This window comes from Xylocopa sonorina, chromosome 8, assembly GCF_050948175.1.
Source record: "Xylocopa sonorina isolate GNS202 chromosome 8, iyXylSono1_principal, whole genome shotgun sequence".
In the NCBI taxonomy this organism is placed as follows: Eukaryota; Metazoa; Arthropoda; class Insecta; order Hymenoptera; family Apidae; genus Xylocopa; species Xylocopa sonorina.
The window spans coordinates 11123835-11149720 of NC_135200.1; the positions used below are offsets into that span (position 1 = coordinate 11123835).

The window sequence follows — 25886 nt, forward strand, 5'->3', positions numbered from 1 at the left end:
AATCGATGAAATAGCAGGATTCAGGGAAATGGCCGGGTGTAACGCGATCGAAAGACGGTGCGCAGATCACCGTCCGGCCGTCGATTTAGCTACGTCGAACGGGATCGAACGATACGCGGTTAATCTCGCGCGAACGTAACGCGACCATAAATTACCCGAACGAGCAGCGGAGCGATACGCGGAAAGTGTGCTTCCTGGCAAGCGACGGCCTCCTCGTAGCCAGCCTCCGAGGATGGTTTATGGTCTTGATCTTGCGTACTGTTACCTTGATTCGCGGTCATTATCGTCGACGACCTGCACGCGATCGGACGATCCACGGGCACACCACGATGCATCGGCCACGGCCAGGAAGTTCGCGCTCTGAAAATACATAGGCGGAGATGGTAATTTCCCGATGCCTCGCCGCGCTCCTGCTGTATTTATTCTGTCAATAATAATGAACGCAAGGGCGGCGCTGTATATTTTCTCACAGATTCCGCCTCGACCATTGTATCTTCCCGGAAGCGACGCGCGGCCACGTTCAGATTCGCTCGAGCGATTCTCTTCGGATCCGTGCCCGCCTCAACCAAGCCTATCGTCGTGCGAAATTTCCAGATTCTTCTCATTACTTCGCGCGCGATAGCCACGTGAAAGAGCTTCGAAACGTCCAACTCGTTTAATTCGCATCGCGGTTACAGAGAGTCGAGCGAAGTGAAACGCCAGGCATCGCGATGGTTGTAGATACGCTCGAAACAGTTCGGGGTCATCGACGAACAGTGGAAACTTGCCGCGCCGATTCAATTAGCTCTCCGCGCGTGAAACAGTCTCACATAAATTTGCGCATCGCGTCTGAACGAACTGAATCGCAGGGAAACCGACTTGGGAAGGATCGAAAAGCGTCGGTGGGGTGGCGGCGGGCTGGTTTCCCACGGAATAACAGAGAGGTTCACGCAAGGTACCGTTGCACTTCCGGCAAGGAAGCCGGCTCGTAGTGGGAGCGAGCACGTGGCCCGCGCGAACTCACCCCGGCGTGTCGCGAAGAAAGAAGGAGGCTAGGTGGTTGAATAAGGGCGGGAGCGGCGAAAGGCTGCGCGCGCAGCAACGAGCCACGCTGCCGCCGGTGGCTCGAGAGGCGGTCGCGTGGTTAGCCTGCTTCAGTAACTCCGAAACCTTCGAGCGAGTGGGTCACGTCGGATTTCGAGCCCGAGCGAGCATCTCGAGACGCGCCAAAATCCACGCGCTTTACCCAGCTCTACTCTTCGTTTATTCTCGTCGTACGGAATTTAGACGCGAACGCTGTTTCTTACGTTACACGCTGCGAATTGCCAAAGGAAACGTTCGCGCGCTGTTTATAAACACCGTGCGGCTTTCGATTCTCCCGTATCCTAAGATCGTCGAGTGTTTGTCAGTGGACGTTCACCGTGTTACTTCGCGTTACCTTCGTCGGGAACAGTGATTCAGTTGTTCGTGCCACCCTTGAACACCCCCTTACTCTCGAATCATCCGAGGCAGATATCAATCGCGCAACGTGAATCCTTCGTGTGATGTCCCGTGTCTGACTCGATCGTCCGCTTCCACTTGGCGCGTTTCGTAATACACTCCGAAAACCGTTCGCCATGAAGGCGATCTGCTTGCTCGCCGCGATCCTCTGGACGCCCGCGGTACTGACGTTAGGCGAGCCGAGGAACGAGTCCTCCAGGCCGAGACCGACGATCCTCAAGTGTTGTCGTTACAAGGAGGAGCTGGTGAAAGAGTCGCACAGCGAGACGGACACGAGGACCCGTTGCGAGGCGACAGGCAACGAATGGAAGCCGTTCATCTATTCACCGTCGTTGAGCAGCACCCTGGACAGCCCGCCCGCGGAATGGAACATCGTGCCGGGCAAGAAGCCCGAGTGCGGGGACAACTTGGAGTTGACCTTCGTGCCCTACAGGAAGACGAACCCGTTCGTGCTGTTGGACAACGGGAACGCGATACTCGACACCCACACTTACGACAGCATCGAGCCTGGCGAGTATTGCGCCGATTCGAACGCTTTGCTCGTCTGCGTGCAGAAAAAAATGGAGGGAAGCCAGGCAGCCGCCACTATGAGGCCGCACGTGAAACAGTGCTGCGGGAATTACGCGGCGTTCTCCGAGGAAATGTGAGTTCCCGGGTATCTTCTTAGGAGAGGTGTTCGGGTGATAGGTCCCGCGGGTCGTTTATCTGACTCATACGATGATAAGGGGGAGGTTGACGACCCAGATATTCCGAGGGTGTCTTGATAAACATCGATCGCGGCTCTCTTTCCGGCCTTTTTACCATTCCGGGGTATTTGAATTGGAGATAGCATCGGTGACGCATTAAGTAATCGAAAGTATAATGGAGAAAGCTAATGGTCGATGCAACGGCGAACAATTGGCTAGGTCGAAACTTTCGTAACGTCCGCAATAAGGTGACCCGTGTAGCGTACGCCACGTCCGATACCACCGTACATTTGATTTCCATTTACGAACGGTCATAAAGCGAGAGTAGAGCCTCGGTGTTTACACCGCGGGCGTACTAGGGTTTTTAATACCCACCGTTACAGACCGTAAATGCGTCCGTGTTTAAAAAACCACCTAGGCTCGACCGAATTCGTACGATCGAGCTCGTATCCGAACGAGTTGCATAATTTGGAAGGGTTGCCCGGTGGGATCGATGTTCCTTCGCGGACAGATATCCGAAAGTGATTCGTAGTCGAACAGCGCAGCATCGAACTTCAAAGGAACAACGGCGGCTAGTTTTGTTGGTGGTAACCGTAATCGTTCGGTCTGTTACAGATAGATCCATCGGTCCGGCCGTGTCGCGGGTGTATTTTTATTGAGAGGCACCCGGTTGTCGTTTGACGCGAACCCTCGGGGAGAAAAAAACGAGAGAAATAAATGATCGAATGTCCGGCCGCGTTTTCCCTTGGAAAAGCGATGTTTGCGATGGGAGCGTGACGGTTCGGTAAACAAAAAATGCCAGGCTCCGTTTTAATCGCGCTCCCAATCGTCGAGGCTTGGGCGTTCCATGGACTTTGTTGGCATTCTACGTGCCCGGGCACCGCGTTTCCTAGATAAATTCTTGCGATACGATATATCCACCTTCCTTTCTTTCCTTTTCCACCTCGTGGTTCGGCTCCTCGTCCCGTCCTCCCTTCTCCAGTCTCCTACGGTCCCGCTGGTTTCGTTCGCGTCGAACATTGCTCATGGAGTCCTCAAAAATTCCGAGTATCCCGCTTCTGCGTTTCAGGCCAAACCGTGAATCGTGACTCGAGCTTTTTTTATTTATCTACCACGCTTCCCAGCGGATCCATCGAACGCTGGCATTAGATGAATCGCGGATTTTAAAGTGGACGATGGAGAAACGAGATTTTTAAGCGGTCGTAGCGGACCGTGAACGCGAACGAACTCGCGTGGCATCGTGACGCGAGGAATAATATAGGTTTCCGGGTCAATCGCTTTGAGTAAATAGTACTCTCTTTCCAAAGAGAGGCTTTCTACTCCGAAACAAACGATTCGAGCCACACGACCCAAGCCCAGCTTACTTACTCCATTACCTAATAAGAACTTATGAATACCTCTCTGAATCATCACTGTTTAACACCAAACGAGCATACGTTCACCATCCGATCCTTTCACCTCAATTTCATCTTATCTAAACACTCCTACCGCGCCATTAATCATTCGCCTAGAAACGCTAGCAATTTCCCTTTTTCTTCGGCCGCGTTCTGCGCCCGATGCTTTCGAAATGCACGGAGCAGAAATCGCGCGCGCGGACTGCGAAATTTCTTCGCGTTTTATTCGCGTGTTTTTTTCGGTAACGAGTAACAAAGGAAAACGAGAGGAGAGATGCGGGAGAGTTTGAATACTTTTTACTGTTGCTATTTTTAATGGGAGGAACAACTGTTAAATTTACAGACAAGCCTGCGTTCAGCTGAAGGAAGCCGCAACTCCGACGCCTTTATTGCCAAACGCGAGTTTTACCATCGACGTGGTCCCCGGCTTCCCTACCTGTCCTCGTTCCGACAACTTTACGATTTTAGGCGATACGAAGGATGCCTTGTTGCTGCCCGATGGCGGCCTGAAAATCGACGGGGTCGCCTTACCTGCTGGCCAGTTCTGCGTCGAGAGGATCAAAGAGCTGAACCATGTGGCCAAGGTCTTTGCGTGCGCCGAGCACGCGGCGCAAAGGTGAGCTCCAACTTTTCTACACACCTGCCGTACGTGTGCAATGTATGAAATTTATAAAGAATCGTTCGTACAACTCGTTCTTCTTTCTTTTTTCTCTTTAAATCTCGTTCAACACGGGAAGAAAACTGTAGAGAGATTTTTCTTCTTCAAAGAATTCGAAAGAAAAACAACTAGCACGAAGTAAGCGCAACGCTCCTCGCCACTGGCGACTTTGGATACGTATCCTATTTACGTAACCACACGCGTCGATGTTTTACTATTTTTCCACTTGTTCGCCAGCGTTGCACTCTGATTTCCACTCGTTAGCGTTGTTCCCTCGAACGAGCGTTCTACTCGACGAAACGCGGTTTACTTCGTTAAACGAAATTAAAGTAACGTAACAGCGCCGTTTAAACTCGCCCGCGCGTTCTCCTATTTCGATGGGAGCAAATGAAAACGAATCGCGAAACGTAGCCGCGAGAACATCGCATCGCAGATGCACACAATGCTGCTCTCCTTCTATTTACGCTCGATACGTCAGAACCGTGAATCGAGGTTACCGCTTCGCTCGTTTCTTTTCTTTCCTCGATTCAATCAAATTCTATTCCCGATCGATCGGCGATCAGTCGATTCAGTCAGTGTTGGTGGGTCTCGAGAGGGATCTCGAGCCGGATCGGCGTCCCACTTGGGAGCTCGAATCGACTTTTTTTCACGGCCCAATATCGACCGTCACGATCCGGATTTATCCGTACGACTTAATTGCACGGCTGCGGCGGTAAGTTCGGCTTCGAGCAGCCGAGAAAAAAGTCCTCGACCGCCACCTCACTTTCACTCCCCTTTCGAGGAATTTCTAGGTCATATCCGCGACGCGTCGCGTCACCCGTGGTCGCGTTTCCGTTCGAGATGATCCACGCTGAGACGCTCCCGAGACGGGCCGCCGTATCGATGACGAAAGGAAAACCCTGCCGGCTGCCTTCCGTTTTCTTCCACGCAATTTTAGACGTGACCTCAGCGTGTCTGCGTTCAGATACTCTTCTTGAAACTACATCACTTTCGACCTGTCTAGCGGTCGGAATGGTAAATCGAGCGGGAGCAGACGGACAGCCACTTTGCGTACCATTACGCGAGAAAGCGAATCAAAATACGTATTCCGCAGTGGCTACCGGATAAAAACTAAAATAAATATATCTTGTACTATCAACACACTTTAAAGTCGTGATATATAACGTTTATCAACGTGTTACGTACAAATTCATCTGAAAATCGTTTATTATCACAGAATGAAAATTCAATTGGCAATGAATGGAAGAAACCTACTTCCAAAATGCGCGCGAGAGAGAGATAGAGAGAGATAGAGAGAGAAGAGCTCGTTTGGATTTATAGCGAGCGTTAGAAATACAGGAGGCGAGTTCGAAAACAGAATTCTTTGCATAAATTTCCGACGTGTTCGCGTTCGACGTTACCAATTCTCTTTGCTCGGGACTGCGTAGCCGCGTTTTTGGACTTGCCACCGTGGATGCGACCCCCTTGCAACGGGAATGGTCCCTCTTTACAGGGGACCCGAAAATTGCACAGGGAAAACGTATTCGCGCACGGGTTTCGCGTTCAATTTGCAAAGCAACTCGACGAACACGACCGTTTACAACGCGTAAACTCTTTGGAAGCCTCTGCCAGGTCGCGATGTTTTATTCGAAATCGAAGGCGATCGTCGTTGGCCCACGTTTGTCCCGCGTTTCCTGGCGATCGCTGGTAGAAGGTGGATCGATGAAAGGTGGTCAACGAATGCCTACGCGTAGAAAGCGCGACGCATCGTCCACGCGTCGTACGCGACGCGAGCATCGTGTCCATCTATCGCGATGCGTCCGCCATGCGTGACTATGCGCGTGTCGATTAGCTGGGAAGTTTTTGTTCGAGCTCGCCGGTGGAACGCGTTGGCTACGTGATCGAGGAAGCCGAGAATCGTCTCTCGAAAATTGGCGAAACGATTTCTCCGTGACTTTCACTCGCCCGGTTTGCTCTACTCCAAAGCGAATATGGGTCGTGGATTCGCGTCGAAATTCGAGAATCGAGAGACGAATCGCGCGCACCGCGGAACGAACAGGACGCCTCTTAGCGTCTTCGTAGCTTTAGACGCAGGCCAGCGGCGATTAAAATACGTTTCGACGGGGATTCATTTCGCGCGTTTGTTTAAACGATACTACCAGCGTATCGTGTTTGCTCGCCGGAGTATAAACTGTCTCGAAGCTTTATGCATTCGTCTGTTATATTCAAATATATGTATGTCGAAATACACTCTGTCCGTCAGCGCAGCGTCGCAAGGTCGATCGAGAGTTGTTGCAATGGCGCGCACGAGCTCGATACTTGCAACGGCTACAATGCTATCATAATGAGAACAACGATCGAATGCAATAAGAAAATTGCTGAACCTCGCACACGAATTATTCTTTCTGATAGCAAGCAACAACGATGCACGATGTAATATTAATAAAAGAAATTGTTTCCCTGGGAATGCTTCAGACCGGTGATGCAGGCGGCGGACATCAGATTCACGCTGTACCCCGTGGGCTTCATCATTAGCGCGGTGTTCCTGGCAGCGACGCTGGCCGCCGGTTGGCTGCTGCCAGCCTCTCATCACGTACTGCACTGGCGCTGCCAGACTTATCATGTCACCTGTCTGATGCTCGGCGATCTCCTCATGGCTATCATTCAGCTGGCCAGCGATTCTCTTCACGGTGGAACCTGCAAGGCGCTCGGTGAGTCATCTTGTTCTATCGTTCTTCCCTCGGCGACACCGCGGCTCTTCGACCGTGTCGTTACCGTCCCGCGGGACCCTCTCGACTTTATCGCCGTCAGATTAGATCGTAACGAATCGCGGCGATACAGAATCGCCGTGTAGCCGCGCGATGCCTCGCGAGATTGCCCGCAATTCCAGCCGCGCTTGGAAACTTTTGGAATTTCAGAATAATCGCAAGAAATATCGCTGAATTTTATGGAGTGCGGATTCTGCAAAACGATCCTGTACTAAGATAACCTAGCACGCGAAGAAGAAAGTTTCTCAGCTAAAAAGATTGAGTTAGAACGATGGAGATCGGACGAAATGGCCGCGCGCCGCGTTCTACGCTTCGAATGCTCCGGTCCTCGACGTCTTCCAGGACGGAAAAACCCCGGGGCAATCATCGTTAATCATTCGAAGCGCGATCGCGCGGAACGGCGGCCGATTTCTCGTGAAATTAATCGAGAACCTGGTGTTCCGTTGCTTCCTCGAATCGCGCGCCGGTTCGTTCCCGTCCGGCCGTAACGAATTTTTGCCCGTGAAACGGGGAAACAATCGGGACCAGCAGCTATGCGAGCAAATGCACACCGATGGAATTCGAATCGTCCGGCAGCAAGCTTTATTTGCCGTATTTCCACCGAGCATACCCCTTGGTATCGTCCTGGCTAATTATTCGGATAATCGCGGCTAATCCCTCGGCAAAGCTTCGATCGCGAGAATCGATTACCCCCGATGTACGCGGCCCGTTCGCGATCCCGGTGTCCAACGACGCTTATTTGCATCCGCGCTCTCGTTCCTCGCCGTTACCGCTTCCCAGCCGACCTTTTTCGCGCCGACCTTCGTAATTACGCTGCCCGTGGCGCGGGCAATCGGTTAATTTGCATGGAGCGTATTTCTTCTCCCCGTGTAACTCGCGATCCCTTCGCGCGGTTCAATCTCCAACGGGTCCCAACCGTGTCCGCCCGTTTCTCGCCACTGTTTGTCCCGCGGATCGAGTGAAAGCATTTTTACCTTATCTCCCGCGAGCCTCCCCGAGGAACGTTTACCATGCGAGGAAGAGAACTCGAGGCGATTCGAGGCTCTCTCTCGTTTTCACGTGGACCCGTGCGGATGAAACGCGGCGAGAGGAGAAAGTGGAACGCGCCGGATGACCCAGAATCGTACTCTCCACGGGTTACTTCCAGATGTTTTTCCTCCTCGTTCCACCGTCGTGGCCGTCTTCCACGAAAGTTTTCCTCACCGCGGTGGTCTTATCGGTAACTTCTGTTCGGGAGCCTCTTACGAAAGCGGAAGTTTATTGTATCGACACAGTTCTCCGGTGAATTTGTTTGGCCCGTTCGAGGTAAATGGGAGCGACGTCGCAAGTTCGTTCAGGCCAGGCTAATGGTCGGAGTGGCGACTGTTTTGGAAGCGCGTTCACGAGTTGTAACGACGCTGTCACCGTCAGTTCCGTTTTACCCGCCTAGCACGGTTCTAATGGAACCGCGGCTGGATTTGAGATTCGAGGGATCGATAACACGGCCGTCTCAATCGTGACCGTCGTACGCGATGTTTTCCTCTCGCGGTTGCACAATCGTGTCTGGTTATATTGCTTCCGATATTCATTTTATCGCGGCATAAACAAATTAAGAATCGAACGGACGATCAAAGAAATGGGTAACTAATTTTAAATCTCTGCGAAACACTCTCGAAAATGCTGAGAATAGCACTGCACGTATTGCAATAAAGGAGTTGCGCAAGTTTGGTGAAATTCGGTCGTTTCTGCGACGATCTGTCTTGTTGAGTTCCACGAGAGAACGATCTTTTCAAATATTTTGTACGAAGAAACGTTTTGAGAAGGAGTATCGTATACGAAACGTATCGGGAACGAAAATTCAACCGTCCCTTCTTGACGATTGACCAGAGACGCGAGTCGCTTACCGTCGTGCTCATTTCGCCGGCCGCGGCGGAAGTATTAAAATTCATGAGCGTTTTTAATTCGATTAGTTCGGTCGTCTTTCAGGTACCGACCGCGAGACGACGGCAACAGTGGCCGGTTAAAAATTCAACTCAATTACATGTTCGCCCGATGAAATCTAGTTTCTGCCCCCCTCAGACTGTAAACTTCTCCTCCCTGGGGGTTTCGCGAGTAGAATAATTTCTAGACGGGAATTTGTACGCTCCTTAAATCGACGGGCGTGCCTGGACTCGAATCTCTTCGCGATCGTGATTTCGTTTCTTCACCGTGTCCCTCGTTCGTCGAGTTCGATCGCTTCGATTAGCGTGCAGATCGATTGCTGGAGTCCATAATGTCCCGCTTCTGAGTCGAGAGCCACAGGTAACCAGCGTGGACGCGTGTTTTAATCAACGACGAGAGCGGCAATTTATTTTTCCGATCGTTACTCGAGTTCCCGGAAGTTGGCTTCCTCGTTCCACGATACCTGTTTGCGCGGTGAAATTCCACGCGCACCGCGAACGCTGCTCGTTTTACGCCGCCGCGAGGGTATACGGTGTTACCGTTTTTGCGTAACGCGAACCTCGAAGGATGATCGAACGCGAGAGGAAAAAGAATGACGCAGCGGGCGTGTTTCGTCGCTGGTAAGCGCGGTTTTCTTCGCGCTCAAGTTCGAACGCGTGCGGACGCGTAGCTGCCTCCGGTTCTCCGGTTACGAGGCGTGCACGCGGCGGCAGAATTCAACGCGCTACCGTGACGCTGGTTCGCTCGACGCAGGAATTTCATCGCGACGCTAACGGTAACGCGAGCGCCTTTTTGCTTTCTTCGTGTTTCTTTTTTTATTCCTCTGCTCGCTGGCAGTCCTCGTGGATCGTAGGAAAACGTCGACGCGGCGGTTATTGTTCGCAGAGCCGAACCGTTAGCGACTCGATGGCTTTGCCGCGACGTTGCGTCGAGTAACGGCCCGTTCCTGCGACTACCGGCAGTTTTTCTGCGTTTTAGTCGACGCTCGGTGCCGGTATGCGGTCGCAGCGATTGCGCGGACTGGTTTCGCCGTTTTTTCGACCCCGTTGCGACGCGATTCAGAAACGCCGCCGGACAACGCGCGTGCGTGTCCTCTGACGCATGCGGGCTGCGTGCGATGATACGCGCGGGACCTTCGATCCTCTCGGACGAAGGTTGAAGGTGTCGGATGTGCCGACTTGAGCGTCGTAAATGATCCGTGAAATACGTGGCAGTTTCCATGAAGTTAATAATTACTGTTGCAATTGCTCCACTTTAACATTGTAATTTGGGATAAAATGGAGCTAGGAGTTTTGCTTGCATTATACAGATTAATTAACATTGGTAACGAGAGCACAGTCGCGTCGAAAATAACTTGGAACGACCGCAGCACAGTTAAATCGATCGATAAAGAGTGAAATAAAAACTATGTAAGACGAGAAGAAATGTTACATTATCTCGAGACGGTCGCGGGCGACTTTATTCCATTGAAACATTCGTCGCACGAGGGGATACGCGTTCGTCTCGTAACGCTTTAATTGCGCACGCTCCGCCGTGGCCTGACTCTCACCACCCGTGGCTCGTAGCTCGATTCACTTTTAATTACTTTCGACCTTGCGAATATCTGTCGCGTCTGGGGCCTCGATGACTTCATGGAAACTCTCTTCTTCCGGCGCGCGTCGTCGAGGCGTGACTCGGCCTTCGCGAACAATCGTCGCGGCACTCTGTCGTAATTCCTTTCTAATCGATTCGCGAGCTTCGATATCCCACGAACAATTACGAGTCGCGCGCTTCGCCATGCCCGTTGCATCGCTACGCTCGAGGGAATCGCGCGGGGCTGCGTCATTCCGTTTCGTCTCCGCTTCTACGGAGAACTGCGGGGAGGATGCGAGGCGCCTGCGTTTCTTCCCATCGCGTGTACCGTTCTACGCCTTTCTGGGAAAACACCCTGACCCGACATCGTTCCGCCGTGACTTTGACCGAGACTTCCATAAACTACCAATGCCCCTTTACGGTGCACAGCCGTCGATAGCATATTCCGGACGAGTACGCCGGTTTCCATTTTTGCTCGACTCCGCGTTTAGACGCGTTACTCGCTCGCACTGTTAACCTTAACCCCTAGTTGCTCTACGCAACTTTGAACTCGCTCGTGTCGCTGACGTGGATTTTCGCTACTGATGTTTTCTAATGCCTCGCGTAAAGAAATTTGTCGAACGCTTGATCCTCCGATCTGTCTTAATCCTTCTTTGGCGCCTCAGATTTCAATTTTTTCGTGAATTTAATATAAAATTACCAGAGATTGGATGGCCTTCCGTCTGTTAGTAATGAATACTAACGAGTACCGAAAGTTCTCCGGTTTGGCCGTAGCCCAGCTTCTAATGCACGGTAGTCTCATTTACGAGGAACTGGTTCCCTGGCTCCATGATCGTCCATCGAGCCAGCGTCGAAAAACGTGCAGCCGTCTCAGTTTTTTCCGCACCAACTCATCCGTGGAGAGAACGTGGATCCATAATCTCCGCTCGTACGAGGAAAGAAAGTCACCCTCGCGGTGACGCCTGGCGATATCCGCTCGAATTTAATGACGACAAAAACCGTGCACCGTCGACGAAAAGTCACGGATTTTTGTTCGAACCTCGTCCTCCGGCTCGTCTGCAGGCGGTTCGATTTCCACTCCGTGCACCACCCGGGTATTTATTCCTTCCAGATGACGACCCCTCGACAGCTCTTTTTACGCCGCTCGTCTCCGCGGTTCCAAGAATCTTCGTCCGCGTAGAAAAAGAAATTTATTCGCGAGATTACTTTGTTTATTATTCGCGCCTGGTACCCTCGCATCGTTTCTTCGCTGTTATTTAATTACAGCCCGCGCGAGTTACGCGATTGAACAAAATGCGAAACACAGAGGAACCTTTTGTACGTCTGGGGTATACAAAAAGTAATCAGAAGAGTACAGAGAGCGTGCCCCATTATAATTTCCACAAGTCGATCGCGTGGCCAGCACTGTGCGGCTTATTGTACCCTTCGCCCAATCATCAACAACGAACCCTTTTATGCCCATCGCAACAGATTGCTTTACCAAAACTGTAATCGTTCGAGCAGAACGTGGCGAACGATATCGTTTCCCAGAACCAATTACAACCGAGCCGGAGAGAATTTATTTCAGCAGGTGGCGAACGCTTCTTCGAACATCTCGATAGAACTCCAGAAGAAAGTAACGAACGCCAGAGCTGTCCATTTAGTCTATTTCCATTCAGAGATCGTGGTTAATTAAAAGATTAGATACATTGGAATCGTGTAGCGACACTCTACGCAAGCCGTTATCGTAGGTCGCTTTCTTTCGACGTCAGACCCGTTTCCTCTTGGGCTGTGATTAATGGGCTCGGTTAATTAACTTTAAATAGCATGGCACGAGCGGTGAATTTCGTGTTCCGTGACGACAACGCTCTTTTTCATACCAACCTGCCACTCGCCATACCTACCCTGGTACACGCGCTCTTTGCCGTTTGCTTATCGTTCGTCTGCCCCTTCTTCGCGAGGGTGTAAAGGGAAACCCTTTCCGTGTCCCCCTGTCTCGAACACTGGTTACGTTTCAAAGTCGCGCGGGGGAGATAATCGAAGTAATTGTTTCGCTCGAGATTTATAGGGTGGGATGGGCGAGGATCGATGCCTGAAGAAAGAGGGTGCATTAGTTGCTATTAGTGTTGCGCCACGCGTTTAACTGTAAATGAAATTATCACGAGCTATTACTGATTAATCTTACAAATCTTGTACACTGTTGAGTTTGATTTTTGAACGTAGTTCAGGATAATCTTAAAGAAACCAACCCCTACTCTCGTAGAACAGATACATCTTCATTTTCAAATTCTATGCGATTCCTATGCAAACGATAAGCCATTCATCTCTGAACCGGAAATTACAAAGTCTTGGAGAAGTTTGGAAACTCGGTTGCTCCGATTGCCAAGGTGAAATCCTTCTTCGAACATCTCCTCCCTTGGCGCGTTCCTTCGCAACGCGGGGTGCACTCTCGACTCGTTGGTTTCGCGCAGTTTTTACGAGTCCGCGTTGAATTGTCGCGGTTTCGCGGTTTTATTATCCGTCGAGCGCACGATGCACGGTCCGATGGCTGTTGTCGCGCGAAAGCAGAACCGCGGACAGCTCGAATCCGGCCGGAGTCGAGAGAAACAGGGGACGCAGGATTCGAGGGACAAGGGATTACCCGTTTGCGAAACGGGAGAGGGTACTCTGCGGTATTTACTCGCGCGACGCGCATACACCGAGCAAGCTCGGGTAATTTTAAGTAATTTTACGAACAGCATGAAGTTGTGATAAAACGTAGCCTCTGCGATAAAATCAACGTAACGCGGTACAGTGTGGGGGGGAACAAGTTAGGGTAGCGATAAAAGTAGGAGCGTTAGGTTGTACGGATTCCTCGTTGACTAGAATTTAAACAGACTCGCTCGTAAAACAGGTATAAACGGGGGTGGTACTTTATGTTGGCGTTCTTCCGTGTTTTTCGTTTGCGCGCTTTCGTACTTAGCGTAAAAAGTAACGTTTCGGCTGCCGACATCGATAAACGAGAGATCGTTTTAACAAGGGAAATTGTTACGTACAAAAAACATTTTTCCGCGATGAAGAAATTTTTTTTTTTTTAGCTCGGTAATTGGTACAAATCCGTTTGCGTTGGAACGAGCTCGCGAAAATCCGGAAGATGGTAAAGGCTGGTCCGTCCGCGTTCATTATATTCCTCTGCAACCCCTCTGGAAATTAGCCATCGTCCTAAAGTCGGATCCTCCGGTAAAAAAGAAAGGGGACACGAGAGGAGAGAGGCTTGCAAAACGCTCGTGGCGAGGATTTTCTCGAGAGTCCGGCAGAGTTTCGTCTGGTCGCGCACGGCAAATCGCGGCTTGCCATTTTTATGTTCGTAGCCTGGACGGCGGGGGGTGGGCGAGGGGTGATTAAAGAGCGCCACGGCGGCGCTCTCGCAAGAAACAAGCCCGCGAGCAAAAAAGAAGCGAATCGTATGTCATACGTGGGGTGGGAGTTGGGTGCGAGGGCCGCGCGGAGGGTGGCGCAATTGGAAACACATGGGCGCGCCGGCGTTTCCTTTTTCTCCTCCCCTCTTTCACCGAGAACTGTTCCGCCGGTCGTTCCGCTAGTGGAACCGAAATTTTACGTAATACCTACGAGAGCCCCGTATTTCGTTTATGGAGAGAGATTTTCTTGACTCTCGCCACTGGAAATTTCAAACCGAGTCAACGAACGGGGTTCGACGTTTCGGGTAACGTAGTACCTTGACTATTTCTGATTTTCTTTCGGTAACAAATACAACGCTTTTATTTAGTTTATTAGAAAGCATCCGATGGACAGGAAAATATCAAAAAATCGCATCTCTTGTCACGGACATATTGAACGCGACATCCCACCAGCTCGATAACGTCGATAAACATCCGACACTTCGATCTGGTCGCGACGCTTCGTCCACTGTCCGCTGCTGACCCGGAAGAATCAGTGGCCAACCATACTTTCCACCCTTCTGAGCTTCGAATCCCCGGAAGTGAGCTTGAATATTTTTCGATAACAGCCTTTACGGAGGAAGACTCCGCGATTGTCTGGTACGGATGACCACATCACCCCTTCGAACTGCGCCCGTTGCCCGTCTGGGACACGGCGATTGGCAAATAATTGACCAATTTAAGGTTACGTGACTGGAGCGTGTCTGGGGAAGGCGAGACGGTGTGGCGAGCCGAGGGAGCAAGGACTCTAGTGGTGGTCCCATGGCGCCACCGGTTCTCCTTCTCCGTCTGTTTCTCACTCACGTTCCATCTTCAGCCCCCTTTTTCTGGTTCCCCGATTCGACCTCGCCCAACCGATCCCTGTCGACAAGCAGATTACGTTTCTGTCGCACTGTAAATATGATCGATGCGCCACGTTCGAGCCGTCGAGAAAGGGGTGCGAATCGCGCCTCTATGCCCGATTTGATCGAAAGTAGTCGCGGACGAGAGTTAATGGAACGAGCATAGATGGAAGGGGTGATTATTATAGGATCCTCGTTGGACATTTATTGCCTCTGTGTATGAAAGACTTAACCGAATCGTAGATTTCATTACAGAAACAGCAAATGTAGCGAGCAAAGTTTCCTTTAGTATCATCCGAAAATGTGATATCTTGGCAGTATGCCAAATGGTTACTTTTAACCGTAACACGTGCTCGAACGGTAGACGAAGATTAATAAATCCATGATGCCGTCGTATCCCTCGGAAACGTGGGAACGCGAGGCGCGAATCAAAGTAAAAGTGAAGCCCCACTCGATAATCCCGGGCAGCATAAAGCACGGTTGAATTAATACAACAGACGTAGCTCGGAAGTGGCGGAGAACAGTTTTCAGGCAGATCGTCACTCGGGCATCGGCACGAAGCCGCACTGTAAATATGATGGATGAAGCTCGTTCATTTGCTCCGTAAGGATTGAAAAATATGTTACGCGGCCGGGCCGCGCCTCCATACCGGAGATCCCGATGTGAAAAATTGGCCGGGGTTCCATCGGCATGGAAATTTCATCTGTGACAGAACCAGCGACCATAAATCTGGGTAAACAGCGCGCAGAGGCGAAGGAATTTTTTTCACCCCCTCCGTCCATGGCTCCCCGCGACATGTTCGAATGCACCGTGAGAGGGCGAGGCTTCGAACAGCGCGTCCACGTCCAAAGAACAAAATACGATCCCCTCTTTTCAACTCCCTTCCTCCTTCGCCTTCCACCCTTGTCGCCGTGGTTCTCGCTCGTCCTCCTTTTCTCTCGTTTTGCGCGACGAGCTTTTCGTTGGAGCCCAACCTGGAGCTTTGTTCCACGGCGCATAAAAGAGAGCCCGGGAGGTTCCGGAACCGTGCGAAATCCGCGATAAATAAACCGTCCTCCCATACGAGCGATACAGGACTCGCGCGCAGGACAATTTACTTTTTACGGGAAACGCGGCGGAGTCGACTCTCGTGATCCTCCCCCTCCGAAAAACATCGCTTTGAGAGATCCTCCGGAGACAATTGGTCCGCAAGAATCGCTCTGGGAGACGCGATAGCTGATGACGGACACGCGAAGAGGGTTTCCGGCAGAGTGTCGGAACGCTGGATATTTTTTTTTTATGCGGGGTTGATTGGATGTTAATCTTGGGGCCGCGACGGTGCGCGTATATGGGTTCTTTGAAGTGCGTCTCGAGAGCGGACAATTTCGCCTGGGATAATCAGGTTTCGCGGGTGCGTGGACGACTCCAGCGGAGGACGAAAAGTATTTTTTCTGGGAACGAAGTTTGTTAGGACTCGGTGCCCCAAGTGTATACGCGGAGCCTTTGAGGGGTGGAAAAATATTTTCAGGATCAACCGAGGGTTTACTTTGATAACCGAGTTGCTCGGAAAGAGACCCGCGTCGATGGCGGGAGAAAATGGTAACGCGTGAAATCTCTCGGATACAATTCGCGCGAAGCAATTTCTCATAATCTAGTAGAGCGTCTCGGAAACAATGCGCAACGATTCAGGGGTCTTGAGCAGAAATACCCTCTCGAGGGAAGGAACACCGGTTAAGAAGGTTCTTCCCTCGATCGAGAAGGTGTTACCCAGTCCCTCGAGGCTGGGAAAACTGTCGAGGGATAAAGAAATCGCTCTCTGATTACGTTTTCTCCCATCCCATACGCATCGAACCGCCGGAAAGCCTGCGGAGAGCGTTCTCCTTTCGCGGTCCAGACGGTTGTAGGCGGTGGCGAATCTAAAGAGTCGTGGTTACCCTCGAACTCAACCCCTTTAATGCCACCACTTTATCGCGAAGACGACTCTCCTTTAAACTTTCACGAATTTACACTCGGTTACCGGCGGTGCGTTCACCTGGTTGCCCTTGCACCCCCCAACCCCCAACGATAAACACGCTGCGGCGGCCGATGATTTAGCGGAATGCATCAGGGAAAATGTCGCGTCGTAGATCGTACGTTGTAAGAGTTCCTCGCGGTACGTTAACGCGGAATAAAAATAAATAACACCGTGATTCCACGGAAAGCCGGGGCAATCAGTTTCCTCGTCGGGCTTTTCCAGTCCGAGGGTGGGAGTCCCGCTGGAAAAGTAAGCACCAGTCAACGGGACAGGGCGGGAGAGACGCGACGCAACCCGCCCCGAACCGCGTTGGTCGCGGTGAAGAATTATTTCCGCCCGGTTCCAACGGCTTCTAACCTTGTTACTAGATGAAAAGGATGCTCCCACTGCGTCTACCAGTGCGCGGCGCTCCATAACGGAGCGTCGACGAGAGTCGCGTGGAAAACCGCGAGCTGACGATCGAGCGTGCTTTCCCGAGCAGGGTTGAATGGCGAACGGACGTATTCACCCCGACGAGTATGGCTCCGCGGGGGAATGGTACTCTCGGAGAAAATGCAGTTACACGCCCTATTCCACACGGTTTACCCCTAGACGCGTCGACCCCCTCGCGAGTCTACGTGCCGTCGACACGCGTCATCGCTCGATGACGATTATTTTATTTCCCGCGGTCGTGGAGGGAAGAAGCGAGCCATCAGCATCGCCGTTCGCTCGGAAGATGGTCTTCATTGCATCGAGTAATTTCGTTACTACGCTCGCTCGCCGAGAACCAGCCAGAAAACTAGCGCGTTACCAAAAAGTTCTTCTAAAGTTTTTCTACCGACAAAGTCCATCGATTTTATTCCCTCTTCTTGCTACCGCTGCGCGGGTTGTTTCGCAAGAATCTTTCGATTTACCAGAAAGGAAGCCAGGAGACCAATGCTCTCTCGTTTCACCAGAAATGTAACAACCGAGCGGGAAGAACAATTGCCGGAAGAGGGTGGTGGGGTTAAAAACACCGCGCGCAAATTGAAAGCAAAAGGACAGGGAGCGATGGGGGTGAGTTGCGAAAACGAGAATGGATGTCCTCGCCCGATTGCCGGGCTCGTTCCTGAGCGACGCCCGGCGTCGCGACGCTGCCTCGAACTCGTTGTTTTACCGTCGCCGCGTCGACTTCTGGGAAACACGCCGGCGAGACTGGCTGCTTCCGGAAAATGGACGCGTTCCAACCGGTCGAACTCTACCCGAGTATGTACGTATCCGCTGCGCAGCGCGGTCATCCTCGCGGACGAGGATGGGGGCGCGCGCGACTTATCCCGTCCGGGCATATTCGCGAGTTGAAAAGTCGACGGGTAAGGCGAACCGCGGGGAGCGGAGCTCTTTCGGTTTTCCGCTCGGATTCGCGGCGATGCGCTGATCCACCAGACTCGAACGGACAAGAAAACGATCCGCCATAAAATCGCTCGCTGTTTTCTAACGTCCCTTCGTAGTTTCCGGTCGACGATTTCGGTTCGATCCCCCTGCTCTATGGGTAATTCTAGCGACGGACGTATTTGATTCTTTTAGAGGAAAGTAGTAGTCGATCAACCCCTGATTTCTTTATGCGTGAGTAATTTTCTGTTGCCAGTTTCGGGTGAAAGGGAATCCGATAGCGAGGTAGAAGAAGATTTGGTAGAAGGACTGGTGAAAATGTTTGCTCTATTGTGCGAAACAGTGTATTGCGCCTGTTGGAACTCTCGGAGCAGACAATGCGCGGAGCATCGGGACGATTCCTCTCTCGCTTCGTCGGCTCGTTCCTTCCTCCATTTTCTCTGCGCGCGGCAGGCCTACATTCATCCGGTCGTAGCTCGGGGGCGCGCGTCTTCTTTGTCCGCCGACCCACTGCTACGGATCTCGAATCTGGGCGCTGTGTTTTTTTGACGGACGTGAAAGCCCCGACGAGCAGCGGAAAGCCGGATGTATCTCGTTCCACGTCGAGATTTCCGCGTGTCTTGTCAATTTTTCAGCATCCTCTCTTCGGGAACCTCGCCTCCGTGGCTGTTTCCGGGATTTCCCGTCGCGCACCGTTCGCCACGATCGATGCGATCCATGTTCGAAACGGTTTACACTTTTTCTCGGTAAGCGGGATAATGGTTCTGCTTTCTGAGAAAGGGGACGGTTTCAGGGTTCGCGGAACAAGGAAACCACGGTTGTTAAACACAGAGACACCGTGAGTTTTTAAAGCAGCCGCGATCTACGCGCTGGCTCGACTCCTCTGCCTCTGCGGGTCGCGATTGGCCGTGGACGAGCGTAACGATGATTATGGGAATACGGCCAGGCACCGGTGCATGTACGTATATCTCTGGAGTCGCGATAATAATGATAGCAGTAATAAATTGTCGTTGCCCGCGACAGCGTCGACCGTATTCATGATTATGACTATAATAAATTGGTGGACAACCGCTCGGAGGACCGATCGCTTATTATTATTAGAGCGAATATAGCTGCATCGCCGCCGATTATAGTGTGCAGCCTATCTACCCCTACCTCTCTCCCTCTCGATCCCTTAAGTGAATTAACAGAGACCGGAGTGATATCCGCTGCGAGATACATCATTTACTCTCTATTTTCGTTCCACAGCCTTTCACCAGTCTCATTAAAATTATACCAACCGCTAATATAAATCTCGATACACGTAAAACTAGATATATTCGCGTGCTTTGGAAACGATGAAAATTTCATTTTTCCCTTCGTCGTGGATTCCTCGAAAAAAATTTTGATCGCGCGCTATTCTGTTGGACACTCGAAGGAATGGAGAAAACTCGTTTCGAACATCTGTACCGTAGCGAATGCCCCGTTGATGTGATCAGAATTAAGATTAATGTTATTCAAATTACGAAGCCCATCAGAATTTCATTATTTTCAACAATTTACCTATCCGTGCAATCAATTACTATTTTATTCGCGATTTAAAAAATTCATTTCTCTTCTGCTCGCGGAACCGCCCCTAAACAATATTCACCCTTTATTACCCAAACAATTTGCCAAAACGAATGAAGGAAACTTATTTCGCGGAGAGCGGCGAAGACGCGTTAACGTCGTTAAAAATTAGCGGAACGACGGCGGTGGCCGCGGGGCATCCCCGTGCGGTCCGATGAAATATTTTTTGGCGGCGGCGCGCGTCCGATTAAATTCGCGCTGCAGCGTCGCGCAATAATTCACGGCGTACGCGCGCGTCGCCGCTGGACCCTTTTCCACGCTCCTCTTTTTTCCCCTCTTCGTCCCCCAATTTTTTGGCAACGTTTTTAAGGCTCCATGCGCGGCTAATAGGAAAAGATTGTATCTCGCTAGGGTGACCGCGCGCCGGCACCCCAGCCTCCTGGTTCTCGCGCTCGATTTATCATCGTGACGTGAGCTCCGCGTTTGCTGCCGCGCGCGTCACCCTTATATCCTCTTCCTACGTCAGGGTGGCTTTCTACGGATCCTCTTATCCCAACGTCGCTCCGTGCGCGACCTCTCGTCCCGTGAAATTAAGGCGAATCGCCAAGTTTCCTATTTCACCAAACGCTTTTACCCTCTCTATCACTCTCTCTCTCTCTCTCTCTCTCTATCTATCTTCTTTTCTCTCGTATAAGCGATCAAGTTTCCACGATGCTCCCTCGATAAATCCTTCTTGGTTGATGGCAGTCTCGTTCGAGGGATTCTGATCGAAACGTCACTTCGATTCCGCCTTGCGTTCAATCTTTTTTCCTCCTCCGGATTGAGCAACATTTTTTGATTAACATTTCATCCAAACGCGTTGCGAAAATCTACTCGAATACGTCTCGAGGCTAGAGACGAACGATACGTTGAATCGAAACGGTGTTCCGAACAGTTTCCGGGGAACGTTGGAAAAAGAGGCGGTCATCGCGAGGCCAGTGGCTCGTTCTCCAGGATTCGCATCAATTATCAAGGATATAGGTGCCTACGGGGGTACGACGAAATTCGAGTTCGTCGAAATTCAGCGCGTTGCGGTCGCCCGTTACCGATCCGCTTGCTCCCCTCGAGTGGGCGGGAAATTCGAAATAAAAGGAATACAGGGACCGTTGTCGGACCTTCGGAAATTTATTCACCGCGACCAGGCGAAGTTAACAGAGGAAAAGAGAGTGAGAGAGGGAACCGGTCGTGGACGGTCGATGGTCTCCCTGGCGGGTTACTCTACGCGAAACACCGGCCACCGTGATCCGACTGTTGTATTCCCTTTTAATACATATTCCAGCCGAGGGTGAGAACTGGCTCGGGAAGATCTCTTCGTCGACCGTCTCCTCGCGTTCTCCACACCCGCCCTCCGGTTATTCCTCGCGGGGATAGGTATCTGCCGGAATGGGTTTCCCGTGGAATTTCCAGAATCGATGGGAAACGCCGTATTCTTATACGCGGATACCAAAGTTATGAATAAGGAAATCGGTGGATCAGTTTACGGCGCGAGTGTAGACGATATCGACCGGTGGTTTCGGAATATTTTTCTCTAGCGAGCAAATACAGGGCGGTACTATCGATAGATAAATCATGGAGTGTTTCTATACATAGTCGATGGTAGTTTTCCATCGATAAATCTAACGATTAGATTCATAGAGTGTAAATTTGCGAACCTTTATTTATACGAGCTCGCTCGATTAGATCGACGTTGCGAGTCAATTTCTTATCAATCTCTGTTGACACGACGTTCATTTTTGATCTTGTTTTTTTTCTCCGCGTAATCGCGAGACATAGAGAACTCTCGTAAGAGAGACGGATTATATGTGAAACCTAAAGTAGGAAACGCAATGTTTCCCTCGGATATACCGTTCGAAATTTTTCCTGAACCCCAAAGTGTCTGAAAAGCATATTTATCGACTCACACCGGGCAGAGTTTCGCCAGCTCGTATATCAGACAGGGTATACACAAAAATATCGCCGGGAGAAATTTCTCCGCGAGCACGCGACGCCTCCCAGCCTTGTACGGAGACACCCGCCGGTATCAAACACAGAGCGACGGAAAATTGCGAGTACCGTCGCACACTGTGCCGAGTATTTCATCATCGAGTCCCGTCTCTCGTTACCTCGGGAGCAATTCCTTTCAACGCGGCACCAGCAGCCTGATCTCATTGTAGCGACGAGCAGAGAGGCAAGAAAGCTAGGGAAAAGAAACTTTCCCCCGTCTGTTCGCCGAAAAATTCCCCCGAAAGCGACGCTCAGCCACCGAGCAGTCGACTGTGTGCGGCGACACGCATACACGCGCTCCTCCTTCGACGCGTGGAAGTCGCGCGCGAGCAATCGAGCCGCTTTCCCGGCGGTGAAAAGCGCGTCGAGATTTTTCTTGGCACCAGATCCCTCCCGTTCACGCTCGCTCTTCCTCTCTGCGATGTCCGTCACACGGACAACTCTTCGAGTTCCCTCTCACCCCCACCCCCGCTTCCTTCCTTCCTACCCCTATCCCAAAGTGTTCCCAGTTCTCAGTCGTCCGCCATGAATTTCACTCCAACCCCCGTAGCGGCGTTTCTGTCCCGCGAGCTTTATTTACGTGTTTTCCGCCGAGTACAGTGTCATCCACCCCCCGCCCCTCTGACGTAGCGTGCGAGTTCGCAACGGCGGTTTGCTACGAGAATCATTGCCCTCTCGACCGATTCCGTGGGTGTGTCTAGGCTAGCGTTAGAGAGTAATGGAATAGCGGCGGATTTTTCTCCCGGTTTCGGGGAAAGAAAGACGAGGAATCTGGTCTTCCTCCGGCGAAAGAGGGGGATGCTCGACTGGCTTGGCAAAACCCTCTTTGCCCGCGCGGATGTTCCCTCGTTCGCGTGGAGTGCTGCTTTGAGGCGGCTGCTTTTCGGTGAATCCGTCGGAACGCGGCTGAAAGTTGTTCTGGAAGGATCGTGATATTCTTTGCTGCGGACTGTACGGTGGTTCGAGAAGGTTTAGGTTGCTCGGGAGAGCTTACAGCGAGCAGCTGGTTAAAGAGATTTAGACACTCGAGTAGGTGCGTACCGTAAACGGAGGATAGTCGTTCGAGTCGTTCCAATCTTGATTTATCCGGGCGCGTTGAGAACCGCCGGATTCTGGGTGGAACCGCGTCCACGTATTTTAAAGGGGCCAAGTGTCGATTCGCGGGGGGATTTAAATTTCTATCTCGAAGAATAATTCCAGGGAAACACGTGTGATCGATGGCCCGTTTCGAGCGGGAGTTCAGTGGAGCATGGTAATTAAAATTGATGCCCAACACATCCGGAACGCGCGCGCGCGCGAGGGAGAGGGACGCGTGAAATATGGGAAGGGACGAGTCGCGAGTCCCGCGAAATTTCGAGTCCGGACACGGGCCAAAGGTGGAAATCGCGCGACGGCCCCCGAGGAAATTGAAAGCCATAAAACATAATGGTGAGCGACACTCGGAGGGATTTACGGGCATCGCCATTTCCCATGACCACCTCATTATTTCTCGACGGTGTCAGTCCGCGTTCGCGGGACCTAGCTACGTGCCTGGAATCCGACTCTGGATCCTGTCGCCGTGTTCACCCGTAGGACTCGCCGCGCCAGGTGTTCTCGCCGCCCCCCGACGGCTACCTATGCGTGCACCGCCATATGGTAACGCGTCCTTCAGTGCTGTATCGGCGATACGGGGACCCGGATCCCCGGAATTGTTAACACGTGTTCACCCCGCGATTTTCACACGAAAACCCGAAATAACGAGGGTCGAATTGATTTCGGTAGTGATTTACGAGCGGCTCCAGCTGGGACGCTCGCGGTCCGGTTCCTCCTCTGGTTCTCGTCTCAATGGAATTCTATGACGTACGGACGGCAATCACGCGCGGTATTCTGCTTCTCCTCGGTTACACACGCGTACAGTTTTATCGTTCATCTCGCAGTCAGTTATCGCAGTCGTTGCAAAAAAAAAAAAAGAAAGGAATACAACAGGCTCGTAAAATCGGTTAGGCGTCGAAGCGCGCGTGTCGCGACCACTCGGAGGAACAATGGCCACGATTGATGCCGCGCAACGGGGATGCAGCGCGCACTTTCGAATCGGCCTACCGAAACTCGCGCCCTTTTTTCTCTTCTTTTTTACCCTCCGATCGATTAATTTTACGACTGCGCTATATTTCTGCCGCCAGCATATGGGAACCGCGATAAATCACCGGGACGCGGAGTTACCTGAAATTTTCACGAAACACCGATCCGATCCCTCGCAGAGAGGATCGTCCCGGTCAACTTTCACGCTGGTGTCTTCCTTCCGTTCCTCCGACGGAATCGCGATTCTGGCACCGTCCGACGACGCGTATCCGTGCTGATTTGCATCGCGCGTCACCGGACGGAGTCGCCGCCTCGCCATTGTTCCCTCGATCGATCGATCAAGTGGATACGTCGCAGAAGGAACGCGAGGGACGACGACGCGCGTCTACTTACGAGTCGGTCCATCGCGTAATGGCTCGCGGCGCACGTACGCCTCGCATACGCGGGGAATCCGTGAAACGAGGGAGAACAGGCTACGAAGAGGCTCCTCTCGAAGGAAGAGTGTACGCGAGGGAGGCACGAGGGGCAGGCAGAGAGACGCGACCTTCTGCGCGCGAGAGGTTAATCGGTATGGCGAAAGTACACACGCCTATGTGTTCTCCGATGAGCTTATCGTTGTCGGAGAACCACCTTCGGGAGGACGCGGTGCACGCTCGCCTCCGCTCGCCGCTTACCACAGCTGACCGACATACAAAGAAGCGCAGCGGTGCTCAAAACGGCGGTTCCGCGAGCTGAGGATGGAATGCCGGACGATTGCCTCGGGTACCTGCGTGACTGAAACTCCGTCATGGTAACGGAGCCCGCTGTCACGTCGCCATTGTCCGGGGTACAATCGGTGCCATTATGCCTGTCCCGCGAGCATGAAAACAGTGGCTCTCGTGTTCGATGCGCCGTTACGCTCCTATGCGTATTCCTTTCAGAAACCGATTCCACTTCTCGGCTCGTTTCTTTTCATTCAGCTCCTCCTGGCCGTAGCTGCTAGGTGCGTGCCGTGGCTACTTGACAATCCATCGGTACCGCGAAGCGGTTTCCGTTTTCTGTTCAAATTATCTTCAACCTTCGCGGGGAATACCGAATTGAAGTCGTTGGATAACGCGTAGATCGGAATTCGATCGATAAACGCGAAAGTTCGTGTTCTCGCGAAAGTTCGATGCCGCGAACTGGAGCAGGTTTCTGCTCGACTTTGTTCCGTGAAACGTATTTCACGTTATTATGGAACGGAATATATTTGCGGGCTGGATAAGTGCGGATTATGAATTGCAGTTGTAATAAATTTCCGTGGGGGGGAAAAAAAGGGGAGAATTTATTTGAAAGTCGTCGTTCAAACGATCAGAAACGACCTCTTCTGTAACGGTGTTCCGGGAACGATCGCGTCGAGGGCCCTCCAAACGTATCGCGTTCGAGTCTTTTCGCTGGCGTTTCGCGCGGGTAGCGAGAGTAAAAAAAAAGGGGGTAGAGAGCGAGTGGGAGGGAAAGGGAGGACGGAAAAAAAAATGATGAAACGCACAGAATCACCCCCTCGGTGGCGTTACGGTTAGCCGATAAATTGGTGCCGCCTCTGAAGCACTTTCGAGCTGCGCGTTCCGCGAATCGCTATATAAAACGAGCGAAATTGCGTTTGCACGCTATTTTCGGTGGCCGATAATGCCGGAACGCGGTTTGATCGCGCAAAAAGGGTAGCCAGAAGGGCTCCGATCGACCGGCGTGTTTTGTCGATCGAGGGCCGGTAATTCGTCGATTTTCCCGCGCGTGCTTCTGACGGCTCCTTCGAACAATGCCCCGACAACACCGGGCTAATACCTACCTCAGGAAAAAGTGTGAATCTTGATTCTCTCTCTTTTTGTCGAGTCCACCGCGGCGAACGAAGACTTTAAACCAAAGGGACGGAAAGGAACGGGGGGCGTTGACAAATAAATTAGAAAAATATTTGCGAAACCACGCGGGACAGACGAAGAGGCTGAACGAGAAGATCGAGAGGAATTTCGTGTCGTCGGGTGCGTTAACGAGACGAATTAAATGTAGCTGTCGTGAACGGCGGATTTTTTTAATAAATTCCATGGGAGGATAAAATCGTCGCTGACTCTCTCTCTCTTTCTCTCTGTCTCTCTCTATCTCTCCGGTCCTCTTCGAATTCCTGTGCATAATTCCGCGACTAAGCGAGGTCGACGGGTGGTGCTAGGATTGCGCGGATTCCTCACGTAACT

The 25886-nt window shown here is 51.7% G+C and overlaps 1 protein-coding gene across 1 annotated transcript in view; it reads left to right on the plus strand.

The window, feature by feature from the left end:
- Positions 1 to 1556: 1556 nt before the first annotated feature.
- Mthl1 (adhesion G-protein coupled receptor methuselah-like 1) overlaps positions 1557 to 25886 on the plus strand; it is a 131228-nt gene continuing 106898 nt past the window's right edge. The window contains exons 1-3 of the mRNA XM_076899959.1: positions 1557 to 2122; positions 3903 to 4175; positions 6672 to 6907. Coding sequence (XP_076756074.1) covers positions 1596 to 2122; positions 3903 to 4175; positions 6672 to 6907 — 1036 coding nt within the window. The 5' untranslated portion in view covers positions 1557 to 1595. The remainder of the gene's footprint in view (positions 2123 to 3902; positions 4176 to 6671; positions 6908 to 25886) is intronic.